The sequence below is a fragment of the Orbicella franksi genome, chromosome 9, assembly GCF_964199315.1.
Source record: "Orbicella franksi chromosome 9, jaOrbFran1.1, whole genome shotgun sequence".
In the NCBI taxonomy this organism is placed as follows: domain Eukaryota; kingdom Metazoa; phylum Cnidaria; class Anthozoa; order Scleractinia; family Merulinidae; genus Orbicella; species Orbicella franksi.
In genome coordinates, this window is record NC_138153.1 from 11,792,652 (window position 1) to 11,811,420 (window position 18,769).

Genomic DNA, 18,769 nt, shown 5'->3' on the forward strand with positions numbered 1-18,769 from the left:
AACTAGAGGGATTTCAACACTTTTATTCTTTGTTGTTAACCACTTAAAAGCATAAACTAAACAGCTAAGCAGATTCTCTTGAATAATACAATTTAAAATGTGAACGTAGTATAATTACAATCTCATCGCGAAATATTTTGAAATGCCTCTGGGCTTAAAACGGTTGAGTTCCCCTCGCCCAGGCTAAAATAAAGAATTCAAAAACAGTGCTTTGAAGAGGCAGCAAATTATCTGTTGGCATCGTTGGCAACCAAGCGCGAACACGTCACGAAAGGGAAAAAATGTATTTAAATGGAGTTTGCATGACTGGTCATTAGACTTAGTTATAAATCATTTTGAAGCATGGTTTACAATTACATGCTTGATCCCAGCCGACATCAAATGAAGTGGAAGTTAGGTGTAGAAGAAGAACTCCCCAGGCTGTTCGTTTCACCTGATCTCCCATCAATTAATTTCTTTGTACGACACCGAACCGTGACCGTCCAAATAGCTTCACACTGTTGTGTTCACTTGTAGGGAAACACCTAACCTGAAAAGATATGATACCAAATACCGGGTTCATTTTATAATTCCAGATCACTGAATAAACGATTAACCATCGAACTGTTACCTTTCTCCAAAGTATTCCATATTTAACTCAGATTTGTTTCGTGTGCACGTGATCGACATCCGTTAGATCGAGGACGTCAATAGATCAATCAAATCATTTTTGCAGCTTTCTACTGGTTTTGGTCACAAAGGGCATGACAGACGTCAAATGACTATATATACACTACGATTATCAAGCTCATCATTTACTTCTAGCTGCTGCTTCCGATCGGAGAACGAAGACTTATCTGAAGCCTGAACACTTTTGGAAAACCAAGGTATGAAAAGTCCGGTGTATAGTTATACCCTAAACTTATTACCCCGTTTTTTAGGATACACCACGTAGAGTATTCAAGCTCGCTCGAATATACAGTTGTGGGAATCCAAGCGCATCCAAGGGGCCCGCTTTAGGTGATGTACACCGGGGTATTCAATCGAGTATTCACGGAGGTTCAAGTCCACTATTCAAGTCGAATTCGGAGGCTTACCTTTCCCGTGCTTAGGCTTTAAGGCGACCTATCCCGTGCTTTGATGTGATTGCATCGAAAAAGAAGAAGCATCGCTAAAGATGTTTGTAAAACTTGGTCCACTTAATAATTAATTTACATTGAAGAAATTCTGTGAAAACAGGGCTCAATGCTCTTTTCTTATCGCAATATCTATGGCCGTTTTAGTTACCATTTGGGCAACGAGGGTTCCCTTAAGAGCTTCAGTAATCAGGAAGGGAACTGTTAATAACTTCTGAAGAAAGTTCACCATCTTTCGTTAAAATATTGGAGCAGTTAAAAAGGAACAGATTGTGGTACGAATTTAAGTATATGCTGTATGGCACATATCTGGGATTTTGTTAAGACATGTTTTGGAAAAAAAAACAAAAAAACGGAGATAATAAAACGAGTTATAGAATTTGCTGCATACGCACGACCCAGGATTTTCTTAATAGTTATCCTTAATCAACCGTTAAGGCATCCAATTAAGATAACTCGAGGAATTAAGCGCAGCCAGCTAAGGTGGCGCAATGAAATTGAATGGAATAGTCTTGTTCAGTTCTTTTAATATTCAAATGTCCTCTGGCCAAGAAATCCTCTACATTTCTATTCTACTTCTACGTGAATTACTTAAGAACCTGATCTCTCTAACGAAACGAATTCCATACTGGCGTAAAGTTAAATGTCAATTTTAAAATTTTAAAGATCTCCGTCAGCACTTACTCTGCTGTTTCCGTTTGCTTGAAAGCCTGGGCGTACTATTGTTTAACTATTATTCCGTACCTTGGCTAGAATTGAATTAGCGTGATTTCAAATTAAGATTTTTATTCTTTCATACGAACAAGCCATATCACTCACCCGATGAAAAATAGGCCATTGCTGTTTATTTTACCGTTACACCTCGGATAATTTCAAAATGTGAAAATATCTAAATAAACCGTGTCACCACTAAATATGGTTCAGTTCTCTTAGCTTTGAGTGCACCGGAGCATTAAAAACAAGTGCTCTGAAAAGACCGCGAGTCATCTGTTACCATCGAGAGGGGGAAACGGAAAGAACGGGCGTGAAAAAGTTCAAGTGATTATTCTGTACCTTGGTTACAATCGAAGTTAGCGGGGTTTCAAGTTTTATAGTTTAGTTCCCAAGGACTTGGTTTAATTGAGCATTGAAGAACAGTGCTTTGAAGAGCCGCAGGTCATGTACTATTGTTGTTGTTATTATCTGTTATAGTTTCATCCAAGCGCGAACACGTAAGAAACAAACAAAAAAAAGAGTCTTAAAGACTCTCACTGCTACGCATAGTTGTCATGAATCAACTGAGATGCAACTCAGATGTAGAAGAAACACTTCTCAAGCGGTTCGCTTCAGAGTTGATTTCTCACTGGCAAATTTCTTTGTACACCCATCGAAGCAAGACATCCAAATAGTTTAACACTGTTGTAAGGTCAATCGCAATATTTTCGTAGCTTTACTCTCCGGTTTTTCTCGAAATGTGCGTAACAGACGTTAACTGATGTATAATGATATTAAAGGAGCCCAGTCACGGTATTTTAAGTTATTTTCGCCGGCCACGTGCAAAATTACCTTTAAATTGAAGAAAACCTGAAAATAAGAGTTTACTGAGATAAAAACAAAAAAAAAACAAAACAAAATAAAACAAAACAAAACAAAACAACAACAACAAAAAAAACAAAAAACAAAAAATAAGAATAAGCCATAAAGGAACAAGGATGGTAAAGGTGGAAAACATAACAAGGATTTTAAAGGGAGAACTTGAAAAAGCTAGGCTAAACTTTTCAAGATGTGCGGCGCAGTGGTATGTCCAATTTGGAAAAATTTAGAGAACTTCGAACAAGAAAAGAATCACGTTTAGCTACCATGACTACTCGAAGTTTCCATAGTTTGTTTTGATGAATTGGACCAATATTCAGGCTTGTGTTCAATTGAGAAGTTTGTGTGATAGCCATTTCAGAGCATGTTTGACATATTTATTCCTTGTTCTTTTTTTCTGATTATGGTTAGCAGACATGAAATTCCTCGTGACGTTGTGTCTCCTGGCTGTTTGTGCAGTTTTGGTGTCCTCCCGCTTTACTGGCCGAAATCCATTCCGTCGAGGATACGCTATGCGCGACCCGCGACCCGACAACGAAGCACGGGATCCAATTGAAGTGTTTTGCTCCACACAAGTGCCAAACTGCAAGACTAAAGGCCAAGCCTGCCAATTAAACAGCGATTGCTGCCTCTGCCCCACAAAAGGAGGATATTATCCTTGCATGATTTGTAGTTCATATGACCATACCTGTTTCATGTAAGTTTTCCCTGTCGCTGGGAGACCATAATTAGGTAACAAGTCTATTTTGACTAGCCTGTAATAAGTCATCTTCTGGCTTTGTAGATCAATCAGTTGATTGAGAATTATTTTCGTGCATGATTTGCAGTTCAATGTATTGATAAAAAGCGTTTTTAATTAGTACGTTTCCCTGGCAGTTGGGAGAATACATGTATTAGGTGCTAAGACTTACTTGTAATAAACCATTAACGCTCACTGTTTATTGAATGGCTTGAGGCGTGTATAAAAGTAATGAAGGTATTTTAAATAGTATTCCATTCCGGCTGGGTTCTCTTTTTAACATTGTGCGTGATTATGTGGCCTTGATTATGTGTAACAAATGCTTTATTTTATTTTATTATTTTTTATTTATTATTATTTTTTTTTTTTTGACAAGAGAAACGAGCTCTATCCACTGTGGGCTACCATTTGAGAAGAAATTAGCTAAACAATCAACACTTCGCAGCTCTTTTTTCTACCTACACCCATCAGTATTTCTTTGTTGGTGACTATTTAAATTTTCTTCTATTGTCGTACAAATTGCTCATAGTTGCTTACACAAGTTTTTCTGACTGCACTAGCTTTTTTTTTTTGTAAAGCCTATTCTCGTTCTTCGCTTAGGCGGAAGTCACTCGTATTCCGAGTAGGTCTATATGTCTACTAAGTCCATCGTAAGACTTCTTTTGCACCTCTTCCTCGCGTTCTTTGCATTTGGGTTAGAGCACGCGAACAGTCATCGCATTTTTAGCTTTCACAGATCGACTTGTGGGAAAGCCTAAGGTAATTAAAATGTCCAGAAATCGATCAAAACATTCTTTTCTAAACAGGATATCATCGCTCAGAATGACTGCACATCATTAATTTTTCATAACCAACGAAGTTTTGAATTTAAATTTAAAAAAAAAATGCGTTGAAAACTGATCAGCGTAAGAGAGGAAAGAGCCAAATTTGACGAATTTGGGTCGACGAAAAAAATCACCTTTCTGATTTAATTTCCTTTAGCCCTGACATAGATTTCGCCCAAAGGGCCTCCCTTCTATATAAACAATCAAAACTAAACTTTGAGGAGAAATAAAAGCAGGGACATAGGCATATTACAAGCGCGCGGTTAAGACCACCAACTATTGTCAAGAGTAGACATTATCTGGTATATGACAATATTTTCATTATCATGCATAACGAACACGTTAAATCCGTTCGAGCGAGCACGATCCAACCCACGCGAATTATATTTTGAAAAGATAAGCGTGCGCGATCAAAATATGCCTTATTTTCATTTTCAAAGAAACGCGATCGAACGCGATCCAATAACAACATAGTCGTTACTTTTCTTTGAAGTAGTTTCGTTTGGCACAACAGGGCAAACTCTTCCCAGCGCATCAGCCAAGCTTTGTAAAACCAAGGATTTTAACACAAACGATTGTTCTCGGCTCAGTGCACCCGCGACGAAAAGATTTGAGAGCACATCATTTCCTTGCTTTTAGACCGATCAGTTACAATTTCTTTAAATTTGTTCCTTTCTTTCTTTGTTTTTACTTTTTTTTTTCAGTTAAAGGCAGTAAATTTACTTTAAAAGCATAGTCAGTGAGAATACGCCAAAACATACCGACAAGAATACCACAAAAAGTTAAATGCTTCGATCGATGTTCCCGCCCGTGATAAGAATAGTCAAAGTCATAGTCCATACGGAAAAAAGCACGCATTTATCTTAACTAATGAGATTGTCACTCCCTGGCGCTTATTACAGGCAATATGATAGGCGATATGACTCACGAACTGTAAGTAAATATCCTGCGAACAATGGGCATTCTACGTTATGTTTTCAGAGCGGAAAAACGTACTGCGCATCTTTCTGCGCATCCCTAGCTCTACTTGCGGGCTCAGGTAATAATACAGGCTACAATGATGGAAAGAACGGTGGACTGCTAATAAGTTACGCCAAGAACGTCCCTTGGTTGATTTATTTATACGTGGGTAAGCATGAATTTGCCTGCTGAGAGACTCTCTTCCTTATATATTCAGTGGTTTGTTTATACGGATGCAATATGTAGAGGGTGTCTTTGGAAAAAATGTGCCATTGCACCGAAATTTCTTGTATTCTTTATTTTCCAATTGCCCGTAATTCACTCTGTTTGCCCCCCAAATTTTGCATAAACTATTGTTGTGAAATGCTCTTGGGAGGTCTGCATATTCCCAAGAGCATTTCACAACAATAGTTTATGCAAAATTTGGGGGGCAAACAGAGTGAATTATGGGCAATTGGAAAATAGAGAATACTGCGGGGACCTTCTTTTGGTTAATTTTGCCCGAAAAAAAAATGATTCCCTACGAAAACAATACACCAGCTTTCCTTTATGACGTTAAATGTTGCTGCTTACTGGGATAAATGGGAAAGCATATATAACGTTCGTAACTTTTTTGGTTTACACGATCGACGAAATTCCAGCCATGTTTTCAAACTTGGAGCCTGGCGCGCGGCCAACACTCGCACATGCTTATTACGTTTTTCCGCTCTCAAGGTGCGGGTTTTTTCATTGTCAAGCTGAAGAAATTTATGAGCAGTAACAGCTTAAGACGTAAGTAAAAACAGTACTAGTTGCGCCATTTTTTTTATTTATTTATTTATCTATAAGGACGTCTTGTTCATTTCCACAAAGTGGCTCTTTAACATAGCTATATAGGCCGTTATATGTAAATAAAATCGGTACATGGCCTTATGAAACAATTATTTACTAGAGTCGCTATCGAAGGTAAGCAAGCGTGCCTAGTAATTTTGTAAGCAAGCGTGCCTAATAATTTTTTTCTCTAAAAAGTAGAACGGGGAGGTAGCACACGCTCCCGTGTAGAGTTTGTACTTGCTTAGGAGTTTGTTTTGTGACCTAATGTAGTATTCATTACAATACCCGCCTCAATTAGCCTACGCTATACGCGGGTAGTGTAAGTTGTAATTTGATTTGTAATTTTGATTTGTAATTTAGAGCTTTTATTACCGACACAGCGAACTCATCAAGATGGACCGTAATTTGCATCTTTCACTCATATGTTCATATCCTTTATGGGTCCTATATGCGTGGGTAGACTTGAACAATTATGCTTACGTGCAATCAAAAGTACTGAGGCTACAAAATTGCTTCCTTTTGACCGTTTCCCGGTCACTATATTCATACTTAACTATAGCTTTTACGTCACTCGGCTAAACCCATGATGCCTTTTTCAATTTAAGCGTCAATTTGAAAACATAGAAACATAGAAACGGTTTTAATTCCTAGCCTTTCAGAACTCTTTTCTTGCCCGGATCGCTTTCGTCACTTTTTGTTTTCTTCGCAATCTGAGTGCCGCTCACAGAAAACTGTTTAATTTGCTTGATTGATTGTAGTTTTAGATTTTGCAGATGTCGTTGGTCAAGGAATGGAAAACCTCACTCAACAGCAGACTCGGCAGCTAACTATCGGAGGATATTTCCACATTGAAACAGCGGCCCCTGGAAACACGCAAGACTAAATTTTACACATACTGAATTGCCGTAAATCTATCAGCTGGATAAAGCTAACAACTCGTTTAGCAATCATTGCATGGTCTGATTTTCATCTCCGTCTTTTTTAAGGAGGTTGCTAATCCTTTCCACTCTCCCCAGATAACACCATCGAATGTAGGCGTGCTTTGCTTGCTGTAGTATTTCCCGTTAAGATTTGATTGGAAGGAGTCACCATACCACCAAGCTCCGTGATATAAAGTGGCGCAATCCCCAGCCGAACAGTCGCCGGAATTTCGATCTTTGGTGGAGAATGGGAGACTTTTGTGCCACGTTAGGGAGTCACCAGCTGTGCCTGCAAGTATGAAATAAAGGAAGGATAAATACAAGGCCAGGAAAATAATTTTCAAATTAAAACTGTGACTCTTGATCTAGAGCCAAGACAATTTAAAATTATTAAAGACTATTCGTACAATATGTGGGTTACGATTGATATTACCTAATTACAGCGTACAATGATAGAGCCTTTCGTCACTTTTTAATTTGCCACAGAGCGAAATAAGGTGATTGCTGTTGTAAAAAAAAGTGAAGTGGATAAAAAGTTGGCACATGAAGATTAAATTGGACGAGAAAAGGTTCAGCATCAAAAAATATATTCCCCATTGGGGGTGGAGGAGAGGGGTGATATCAATCTCCACCTGAGCGTTCGAGGCTTAATAACACTTCGTTTGGATGATTCCTTCACTTCAGAAAATGGTCTACATTTTCATATACCTGTGTACTCTCCTAGTTCGAGGGCGTAAATGGATTGCTCACTTAGCACTTTGAACTTATCGTACTCGGCATATGACGACATGTTGTAAAAATCACCAAGTTCAACGCGTAGAACCATCTTTTCTAACGACGTCAGTCGATGAATTTTGTCAAGACCAAGCCAGAACTCCCCTGTTAAGTTTCCAAATCCGACTTTGTAACTCGTCCAGTTGCGGAAGAAATCCACCAAACCATTAAATCTTTTTTGGATTACAACCCATCCTCCACCTTGTGCACTCTGATCGCACAAAACTTCAAATTCTTCTTTGCCACCTGGGTTGATTCTGTAGACTCCGTTTTGTGTTTGTCCCGCCATTAACAGCTCGTAGCAATCTCCAAAAGCTGCAGGATGAAATGTAAGTACAAAAATGAATAGTTATGGTAACAAACACCGCGAAATAACTTTCAGGACTTAATGATTTGAAGCAAGGAACAGGTTCTTCATTCAGTAGTTGATACAAGCCTACGTATAACGTATGCGTTAACAACAACAACAACAACAACAACAACAACAACAACAATACTTTATTTAACCACGCGACCCCAAGGAGCGCAAGCGCTCGTTAAAACGTGTGCGTGAACTCAAATTTGTATAAAAGAAGAAAAAGAAGAAATAGGATTATATAATCTATGTAAATATGTAATATACAATAGATGCCTAAAAATAGTTATGTACAAATCTAACCACATCAAATTACTACGAAACACGTTCTACGGTAGGGCACTTACTATTAGAAGAGGCTATATTTTTTCCTATTGAGCTAGATCTAATTTTAATACCCGGAGCCTACATATACATTCATACATAATCTTTATTTCAACACGGTAAAAAATTCGTCAGCTAAAACTACAAGCTTAAATTTCGAAAGGCTTAGTATCGGTAGAGGTTTTTGTCCGTGATTTGGGAGACATATTTTGAGGAGGAGGAGGGTAGTAACAGAATTCTAGGGTATCTTGAGTCATCAATTTACACAAGATCTTCCACTCAGATTTAGTAAGGCTGATTCATAACGTCGTTACTGATACCTTTATTTGACACACTGGGATGACACGGTTCAGTACACGAGGTCTGTAAGACAGAATAATGCAAATCAGTATTTTAACTCGGATTAGTTGTTGACTGTACGGTGACGTCTGTATTAATTACAATTTCAAGGGAGAAAATAAGAGAATATAACTAAAAGGTGACGGCATATGCCCAATTATTCTGAAAGAAACTGGGAAAAATAAGAGTAAAACAAAAGAATAATGAAAAGATTACCGTTCAAGGGGATTTCAGTAGAGCTCAGGGTATTGATGTAAATTAACATCAATAGACAATTAAACAATTGTCCAAAGTCTTCTGTCAAGATTGATCAAACAACGGATAAAGGCACAAATAAAACATCTGGTTGGCAACTATCTACCTTGAACTCTTTAGCGCCTATTCACGTGTCCGATCACTCCGTGCAATGGTCTTTGGACACTTGAATGCATGGTATCTGGTTTTATTCTATTTGGACTTGTAGCAATCTGTAAGTGATCATTCATCAGTCAGTCAGTCAGTCAGTCAGTCCGTTCGTTCGTCCGTTCGTCATTCAGTCATTCAGTCATTCAGTCATTCAGTCATTCAGTCATTCAGTCATTCAGTCATTCAGTCATTCAGTCATTCAGTCATTCAGTCATTCAGTCATTCAGTCATTCAGTCATTCAGTCATTCAGTCATTCAGTCATTCAGTCATTCAGTCATTCAGTCATTCAGTCAGTCAGTCAGTCAGTCAGTCAGTCAGTCCGTCCGTCCGTCCGTCCGTCCGTCAGGCAGTCGGGCAGGCAGTCGGTCGGCCGGCTAGCCGGCAAGCCGATCCGCAGTCCATTCGTCAGGGCGGCCTTCTGTCCGTCAAGTAAGTCAGGTAGGTAGGCTGAAAACGGCTGTAAGATATGTAACTCAAGGTAAAAGCTCTGAAGTCGGTTCTCTTGCATGGGACCGTAGTCCATGCCAGGTTATGTCAGTTAAATGTTTGTCAGGTTTCTGATCCTGGTTGGAGAGCGGCACTTAATTAGAGTATTTCCCGATGTAAGGGCCCTAACCCGAAACGTTAGGGACATTGGTTTTTCATCTTTTGATTGTTTTTCTTAAAATGACAGGTCTTAAACTTCCCAAGGATTTCCTACAATAAGGCAAGGCAAAATCATATGTTTATGAGATGTGTCGCGCTACTGTCGAATTGTAGGTGATCTGATTTAGAAATCCTGATCAATAACACCAGTATACTGTCAGTGTGTTTTCCCTGGTGAAACTGAATATTTACAATTGGAACTTAACATTCTATCTTTACCTTTCTATTTCCCCTGATCTGATAGAAAGTAAAACCAGTCATGTACACTAGAGAGCTTGTGTCACACTCCCCACGGTCATCAATCAATTCACATACATTGACCTCATCTTGAGCATCGAGACGCCATTTGTAGTTGTAAGAGACACACTTCTCGTTACGACTACAGGCTTCCAAACAGCCTAACCAGTCCACGTCGTAAATTGTTTGGGAAATGAGTCCCGTAAAAGCGTGATTTCGAATCCCACGAAAACCGAAGCAATTCACTTGAATTGAAAAGAGCAAGAAAAGGGAGAGCAATGACGAATTCATTGTGCAGGTTTAGACCAGATGCACAATTTGTATTCTTATGGGTCTGAATACAGTTTGATTTGACATCAGTTTCCTTTCGCCTTCAATTTTAGCTGACACAAACAAATATCACGTCCCTTTTTTCCCGACACTTTGCCGCACATCTAATTAATGTTCTACAATGAATAGTGTCTTGCGTAAGAGTGTCTTGCGTAAGACACTTGTCATCTCGCTTGACAAAATGTCACCAACAGAAGTTGCCAAAGCTAAAATTCAATTCGTCTTTACTATTTTCGCAATTTACATGATCGCGCATTAGACACAATAAGAAAAGTTAGGTTCGTTTGTTTGTTGTTGTTGTTTAGCTGATAGCAAAAGTTCAGAGAAGAGTAAAATAAGAAAATCTTTTTCTTTTTTAATGAAAAAGTAATTATCAGAATTTAAAGTGCCGGATGCAAAGATTGTTTTTCAATACACTAACTCATCACTATTATTGTTTTAATTTTAATTAGCGCAATGGCCTTGTATGTACCAACTATAATCAGTATTATTTTTTTAAAAAATTTTAGATATTTTAAATTTTGTAGTTTAAAATGATGAACTGAGATACATGATTGGTTAAAAAGGTATCAATTTTTTTTAATTGAAAACTATTGTCCTCCCGTTCTCTGTCTAATTTATGATTCTTTCTTTCTTTCTTTCTTTCTTCTTTTTTGATGAAGTTTTATAGTTTTACAGATTATGTGCTACATTGATCCGTCGTGTCGACTTTTCACCCGGAAGGGAAAGCGACGAACAAGGTGCTGTCACTTTCGTGTGTAAATACTACAGAAGACCAATTAAATTTTCGTCCAGCGATTTGAATTGAGATAATTGAGCTATTGCATGTAAAGGCAAGTTAAAACTTACACTGTATCTCAAAATAGGTATGTTTGATGTGTTCTTTTAGTATCAATCAGTTTGATTTCCAGTTAAACTATAGCTGCTGTGTACCGGCTATTGGAGCTGAGCGAGCATCGTTTTGCAAATTATAGAGCATGACGTATGTTTCGGATGCTGTGTTGTTAGTGCAATCACCTCCCCTTCTCATATGGAAATATATTGTGAACCAAATAGAAAATGGCGTTCCTATCTTTTCTCAGAAAATAATGCACTTTTGAGGTCTCAAACAACTGCTGATCGCACTCACGCGTTATGCCCAGACACAAAACCTCGTTTGTGCACAAAGAAAAAGGCTATAGAAGAGAGACCTTTGGTCGTTTTATTACAGATTTTAGTCTGGCGCTGAGTTAAAATACGTTCGTCTGTTATATCGTTCGTCTTGTATTTATAATTAACTAGACGAATTATATATGTACGGCACCGTCTATGACGGGTAAACTCGTTAATTTTCTGTGGTGTTCCACACGATGACATTAAATTTTGAATGACGTTATCAACCAAAGATCGTTTTGGATACGTCAGTGTTGTTGAACGTGAAACATTAACACTGCAATGTTCCCAGTCGTGAAAGTCACTAAATTTGGTAGCTATACAATGCAGGTTGCACACAGGGTTAGAAATTACATATCTTCAAAGTTTACCCGAGACATACGAGAGGTCTTTAACCGGCTTTGAGAGCCCCTCCTGTAAGCTAGTACGAGAAACATCTGCCTCAAGATCCCTTCCCCCTCCTCCCCCCCCCCCAAAAAAAAAAACCCAGCCCTGTCTGAAAAGGATTGCCATAGAAACAAATAGGTGACGATAGTAAACCGTTCAAAGAAATGGCCTCACGTCATCGTTATATCTCCGTTGTTTTGTGCGCCGTTACCCGTGTCAGCCTAACGAATTCACAGTTAATTTGGGTGTGTGTACGCGTAAGAGGCAAAGTTTGGCAAATCGTAGAGACGTTCCAAGTGGCCACAGCCTAGTTTCCAGGGTTTTCCCTTGAAATCTCCAAATTTCGAAGGAAAAGCCCTTAAAACGAATTTGACGTGGGCGATATTTTCGAGACGTCTTGTAGATGGACCACAAAAATAAAGGAAATCGTCAAACTTTAGACTGTGCGCTTAAATCTCATTTCTCATAACAAAAAGTGCTGTAACGAGGAAGAGATTTCTATGGCACATTTCAACCAGATTTTAGGGCGGAAATGACTGTACGTCTGACACGAAAAACGGAAAAATACGATGTACTTGAGCAGTCTTCTCTCCTCTTTGTGATCTCTGTCACTGAGGAACTTTCCATTGTTTTCAAACTGTTTTTGTTTGTTTTTGTTTTTTTGTTTGTTTGTTTGTTTGTTTGTTTGTTTGTTTTTTTAGCAAACAGTTGTTTCCAGGTGATAAGTCATTTTCGCCGGCGTGATTATCGACTTAATAGTCATACTTGCTGAGGTGTCAATGGTCTTTCGACACTTTCGTTTGTCGTAAAAGGAGGTTTGGTCGTTTCAACGGACTTCCTAAGTACATATAAGCTTGTGTGAGTTTTAATTCTCTCTCAGAGCGGTAGTGCGTCATTGTTGGGGAAATCAAACTGACACCCCTCAGGGGGGGGGGGGGGGCACTGTCATATATGGGCTATGTAGGTATGTGCCGCTGTGAAGGGTATGGTTTTCAAGCAGTTTACTCTAGGATAGGGTATATAAATCACTGCGATCCGCAACATAATTTTACGATCTTAACATTGTTGATTCTGTTTTCTTTATTAAACTGGCATCAGCACATCTTTCTCCTTGAGTTACTATTTCAAGGAAAAGTAATTATTTCCTTTACTCTTGTTCAAACTGTCCCGAAACAGTGCATGGTTGTTCAGATAAGTAATTTGTTGTACACAAATTATGGCAAAGAACTGTGAAAGACATCCATGTTCCCGAATCCCATCCCGAGTTTTTCAGTTTATACTAACTACTGATAACTGCCTAGAGATTATTTTCTTTACGTATATTCCAAACATGGGAAAATAAGAGCCTTCTTCTGTGCTCTTTGTCTCAGCCGGCAAACAACAACAACACTCAAGGTAAAGTCCAATGTTCTCTCACTGGTATTGGCGGGTAGACCTTTTTAGCTTGGGTGGTTTGTCGCCACATTTCAAACAATGTGACGGTACTCTTGAGAATTTTTGCTTTCAAATTTCCAAATAGTCGCGTGTATATGAATGAATAATTTTTAGATGGATAATAGGACAGTTATCTAAAGAATATCAGGTGGTTTGTAATGAAAAACAAACCGCCCAAGCTAAGGAGGTCTGTTATTAGATAACCGGACAAATCTACTTTTGGTAGTGCTAGAGAATTCAGAGTTCAGAGCATAATTAATGACTCACTAGGCTTAGAAAAACAGTTTGCCGCAAGCTTACTTGTCAAAATTTTGACCCTTTGCAGGTGAGGATGTTAATATTCAGATAGGATAATAAATTGGTGGTTAAAATTGTATACATTGCCAATTGTCAGGTGGTTTGAAGACGCAATTTTTTTGCGCTAATCAGTTGTCATAATCTTTTCCTCTATTGTAACATCGTCCCACTGGATTAAATTCAGTTGGGGTGGTCGAAATAGTTTAAGTTTATTGATGATGAAAATCGCATGTCTGCCAGATAGATGTTTCCTAATCGGTTAAACGCCACCCTAAGCATAACTTTACAGAACTGGTGCAATGTTAATCGCCGGGCGTTTCCTGCCGTGTTCACAATGTGGCGATACTTACTTGAAAGATTGAAAGGATTTGCTGTCGAGCGAGAAATTTTGAACACATAAGGATCAGCATGCAGATCCTATTCTAAATTCCAGATTAACGAGGATAGCACAACATCCTAGGTAGAATCGCCGCTATATCGCAGTTACCGTTAATCCTAAATCCTCAGGGTTTATTTTCTTAGCAACTTTGAGGGGGGCTAAACTTTAGGGAAGAGAATTAAACTACCCAGTATTTTCAACGGCTACGAAGTATTAAGGGAATGGAAGTTTAAAAAATTATAAAACCTTGTTCCAATATTTCCTGCTCTAAGAAAGAGATTAAGAAAAATGTCTCGCACGACATGCGACAGGCGAAGAACAGAGAAATGGTTATCACTTTTAACACTAGTGAATAAATAAAAGATCATATACTTGAACTGCCGAGAAAGATCTGCTAGATATGAAGACATGATCGATCATTTATATACACAACTTAAGCAGTTGAGAAATTAAGGGCTGAAAAAAAATACGGGCTTGAACTGGATTCGAACCCATGGCCTCCGCGATACCGCTGCAGTGCTCTCCCAACTGAGCTATCAAGCCAACTCGGAGTTCGTAACGTTGTGAGTTCGTAATACATGTATACCCGTAAGGTGGTGAAGAATGCAAGTGAATATTATATGAACGATCATATATTTGACCTGGGGAGAAAGATATGAGGGCATGATTGATCGTCGCAGTTATATATACAACTTAAGCAGTTGTGAAAGTAGAAGCCTGAAAAAATTTCAGGTTTGAACGGGATTAGAACCCATGACCATCACTACTAAGTGATATTAGTTTGCCTTAACAATCCCTGTCACCCATCTATGCTTCTGATTCGAGATGGGCACTGCGACGTCAAAGTGTCGTACTTATGCAATATCGCAATGAACCCAGCCAGTCGATCCGAAGCGCTCACGATAGTTGTTGTAACCTGGTATTTAAAGACATTGTATGAAAATGCCTGATCAGTCTGAACGCGATTCAACACTGTGCTGGTTGAACGCGATGCAACCTTGTGATCCCCGGCTAGGGCATGTTGTAAGCTTTTTAACGTTCTGGAACATTGTGGTGGCTTACTACAGTTTTCTCGAGACTCGGTAGCCTCACTCAACGAATGCCCGCCAGGCGTGATCAGGATTAGCCGCGCGTGCCAAATTGACGCAAGGAACCCTGAGAAGAAATGAAAACAACTTCAGCAGTTGAAACGCGCCAAACCACTCTGCTATACGTAGCGATAGTTTCAAATTGTTTTTAAACATGTGTTTAAGCCTAGCACCGATAAAATATAACAAACAAGACAGATAAACAGCTGGTAAAGGAGTTCTAATTTACTGCTGCTTTTGCGCACGCAAAACATGGCGTCACATGAGCACTCGCTTAAATACAGGGCATGCGCGGCTCAGTTCCCGCGGGTTGGTTCTTTGATCCATGATCCAGGATTTTTCGAGGACCTAACGTACAACCCATGATGAAATTTTCAGAGTAGATTTGTAGGAGTAAATCGCATTTAGAGCCAAAATTAAAAAAATAAATTACTATGCAAGACAGATTTTGAGTTATTTTTGAAATAGGCAATATTTCACCTTTTTCTTTTGTTTGTGAAAAATCTGCCTTGAAGATTTTTGTTTTACTTTGCATAAATGTTTAAACAGAGCCAGTTTATAATTCTTGAAATTGTGAGGTTGGGTCTTACGGGAAGATTTGAGAAGAATGTCATTAAACCTAATAGTGCCCAATCTCAATGGGCACTCGGTTGTTCATTTTGGCTTTTCATGAATAACGTTTGAATAAGCCATTTTGCTCATGTAAATTTTTCCTAGTTCCATTCCCTTGTGGGGGCAAGAAGTGATCACTCGGCCAAAAATGGCCTCATTAATTAATCAAATAGATCAAATTTTGCCACCACGATGCAAGGAACTGGAGGTAGCGTTAGCAAAATGGTGTATTGTTCAAGTAACACATATACATGTAATGGTAAAAGACTTAAGCAAACAGTAATTAGGGAAAGGAAAAACATCTTGGAAAATTTTTCGAAAGAGTTAAAATTAAAGTTGGGCTGTTATAATCTATCAAAACTGTAGTAAGCCACCTTGAGGGCGAGTAAACAGAAATGACCACTAATGCAGCTTCATTTAACAGACCCCTTACAACTATGTTATGTTGTAGTAGCCAGGCCAAACTGTGTTGAATCACGCTTGCTGAGATCTACAGCCAATTGTTAAAGTAACGTCCCTGGATAAAAATGTCACTTTCTATTAGGAGTTTGAAGACTGACAAGTCTGAACCAGAAATAATGACCTCTCGTAATTAAGAGTTGTGACGTAACCCTTTCCTCCTTACGTTCTTCGATAAGCTCGTTGAATGTCTTATTGAGCGAGCCTGATTCGAGATCCATCATATGATTTGTGACGAATTTACTGTTTTACAACTCTCCTGGTTGTTTACCGTTCTGCGTGGGTGTCGTTAATATTTCATCTAACTTTCTCAAATTCATTGATAATTCATCAAGTTTAAACAAGGGAAGTCATGATCGTGGCGGTGTTTGGACATTTGATCTTAATTATCATAGATTTTTACGATTTTATTTCTCCGTTTTCTCCTTAGCTTTAGTTTGAGAAGATATATCAAACACTCAAGACAGTGTTTGACCACATTTCCAAACACCTCGATGTTCGTCAAAAATACTCCGCTGCGCGTCGTATTTTCAACTCTCTTCCCGGTTTTTGGAAATGTGGCCAAACACGGCCTTTCGTGTTTGATATATTACTTAAGCATATTTATGTAAGTCGAACACAACGAAATCAAAAGTAAACTATTATTTTAAACTACACCTGATGCTAAACTAGAAACCGGGATAAGCTCCGGCCTGGTGGGCCACTTGCAGACTTTACCTCTTTACCTTTTACTGATGTTAAACTAGAAATGACTTCGTCTGTAATCTTATCAGACTTAAAACTCAGACACGATTAGTTCTAACTCTGTTAAAATCAAGGGGGTCCGTGTAAATCACCGCCTTAAGACGTCCTAATGGTCAGAAGCCTATTAGATCACTGTTATTTCTTTCAGCAAGACAGAAGTTACGTTGATCCTGTCTCTGCTGAAAGGTAAACTACTCTGAAAACTCACGCTTTTTTTCCCTACACATGCTTCTTACCTAGGTAGGTGTTAAACTTGCAATTGTTCACTATTCGATCTTGGTTCAAAAAATGTTCAAAATGTTGTTGAAATGATGTTGTTTACAGTAGCCAATGCGCTTAGCTACACCTAGCTGTAGTTTACAGGCATTCCACTTAAACTGAAAGAAACAAATATATCAACTAAACCAATAGGCTTAAAAATCCCAACAGGCGAGAGGCAGACCAGTTGGATGAATTGGGGAAAATGGTCAGAGCGGGACATAAACCCGAAACCTTCAGATTTCCAATCCAGCGCCCTAACCACTGGGCCACGATGCCTCCCCCTTGGTTGACGTCATCATTTGTATTTCCAATTCACCCGATGGAAGAAAAAAAAAAAAAACGTAATAATCACTATCATAAGCGTCCTTGCGTAGTTTTAAAGAAATCGATTTAAAACCTCTTTAAAAATTATGAATACAAACTGTTCAATATCACAGTTAGAGGCTTTTCTGCAAGGAAATGTCTCGGCAAGCATAGTTCTCTCTTTGTTACCAGAAGAGACCGATTTTGATACATTAAAGTTCTAACATGGTGGGGTAGGGGGATTAAAACAATAGAGATTGTTCAGTGGTATTAGTCCCCTGAGCCTCTAGTCGAAGCCATGTTTAAAATTGAAAAAAATTCTAAGTGGCTTATTAATAAAATGCCCATGTTCAGAATAGGCCATACTCATTTTCTCATAATTGAACTGGAACTTGCTTGTAACTAAGACTTTACAAATGAAAATGGTATTTATCTTTTTTTTATGATATATCCCCGCATGAGCCTCCATTGCATGCTAGTTCCAGTCCAATAGCAAAGCGAGGTCTAAAAAAAGATTGCATTATATTTAGAGGCTGAGACAACATTAGCGTGCTCTGAGAGGAATAGAGGTAGTTTAGCCGAAGTTCATTTCAAAAACGTACCTTAACCACCTCATTTCGCTCAATATGGGTGGTACCAAGAACTACCGTTGGGGAACATGCAATAGTTAAAATTAATATTTTAAGAGGAGGACTCCAATCAGGCCAAGAGGTGGTTTTCAGGAGGGTCCTAAATAGTGATGCCAGATGTCCCGAAAAACTGCATAACGCCCTGAAAGAAATGCTGGAATGGGGTATGGAAATATTGATACCCTTTCCGAAGCCATCGCAAGGAATCGAACGCTGTCAACGCTGGATCTATACTCGTTCCCGTGAAAATTTTACCGTCGATAAGATTACTAGATCGTCAAACCCTGCGCCATTCCGGTTTCTTTGTCTGAGTCTTGCGGGGATCCAAATTTCAATGACGCCACTCGACTCGTGGACATCGCTATTCCGAACACACTGGCCTTTTGAAGCAAAACCGATGCTGACTTGAAGAGATCAGGTCATAATCATAATCATAGAAATTAGAAATAAACTTACTAATCAAAGATGGGCTCCTTCTGTAAATTAAGCTCAATTTAATACAGTCAAAAATATTAGAGCACGTTCCAAACAGCACATACCCATGTTTGCTTTTGCCAAGTTTACAGGAAAGGCGATGACCTTAATTTCCGAATGACAAAGAAAAATTGACAAAGATTAATGGTATTTTAAACTACCGATTAATTTTAAAAGCTCTTCTGTCGGAGGGGCAA

General features: G+C 38.7%; 1 protein-coding gene across 1 annotated transcript; it reads right to left on the minus strand.

Annotated features, from left to right (window-relative positions):
- Positions 1 to 6,353: 6,353 nt before the first annotated feature.
- On the minus strand, positions 6,354 to 10,367 carry LOC145496596 (microfibril-associated glycoprotein 4-like). Its single transcript, XM_081476300.1, has 4 exons — positions 10,006 to 10,367; positions 8,717 to 8,759; positions 7,652 to 8,032; positions 6,354 to 7,232 (listed from the first exon to the last, which is right to left on the minus strand). The coding sequence occupies exons 1-4, from the start codon at positions 10,312 to 10,314 to the stop codon at positions 6,964 to 6,966; spliced, it is 1,002 nt and encodes a 333-aa protein (XP_081332426.1). The 5' UTR covers positions 10,315 to 10,367; the 3' UTR covers positions 6,354 to 6,963.
- Positions 10,368 to 18,769: the final 8,402 nt, after the last annotated feature.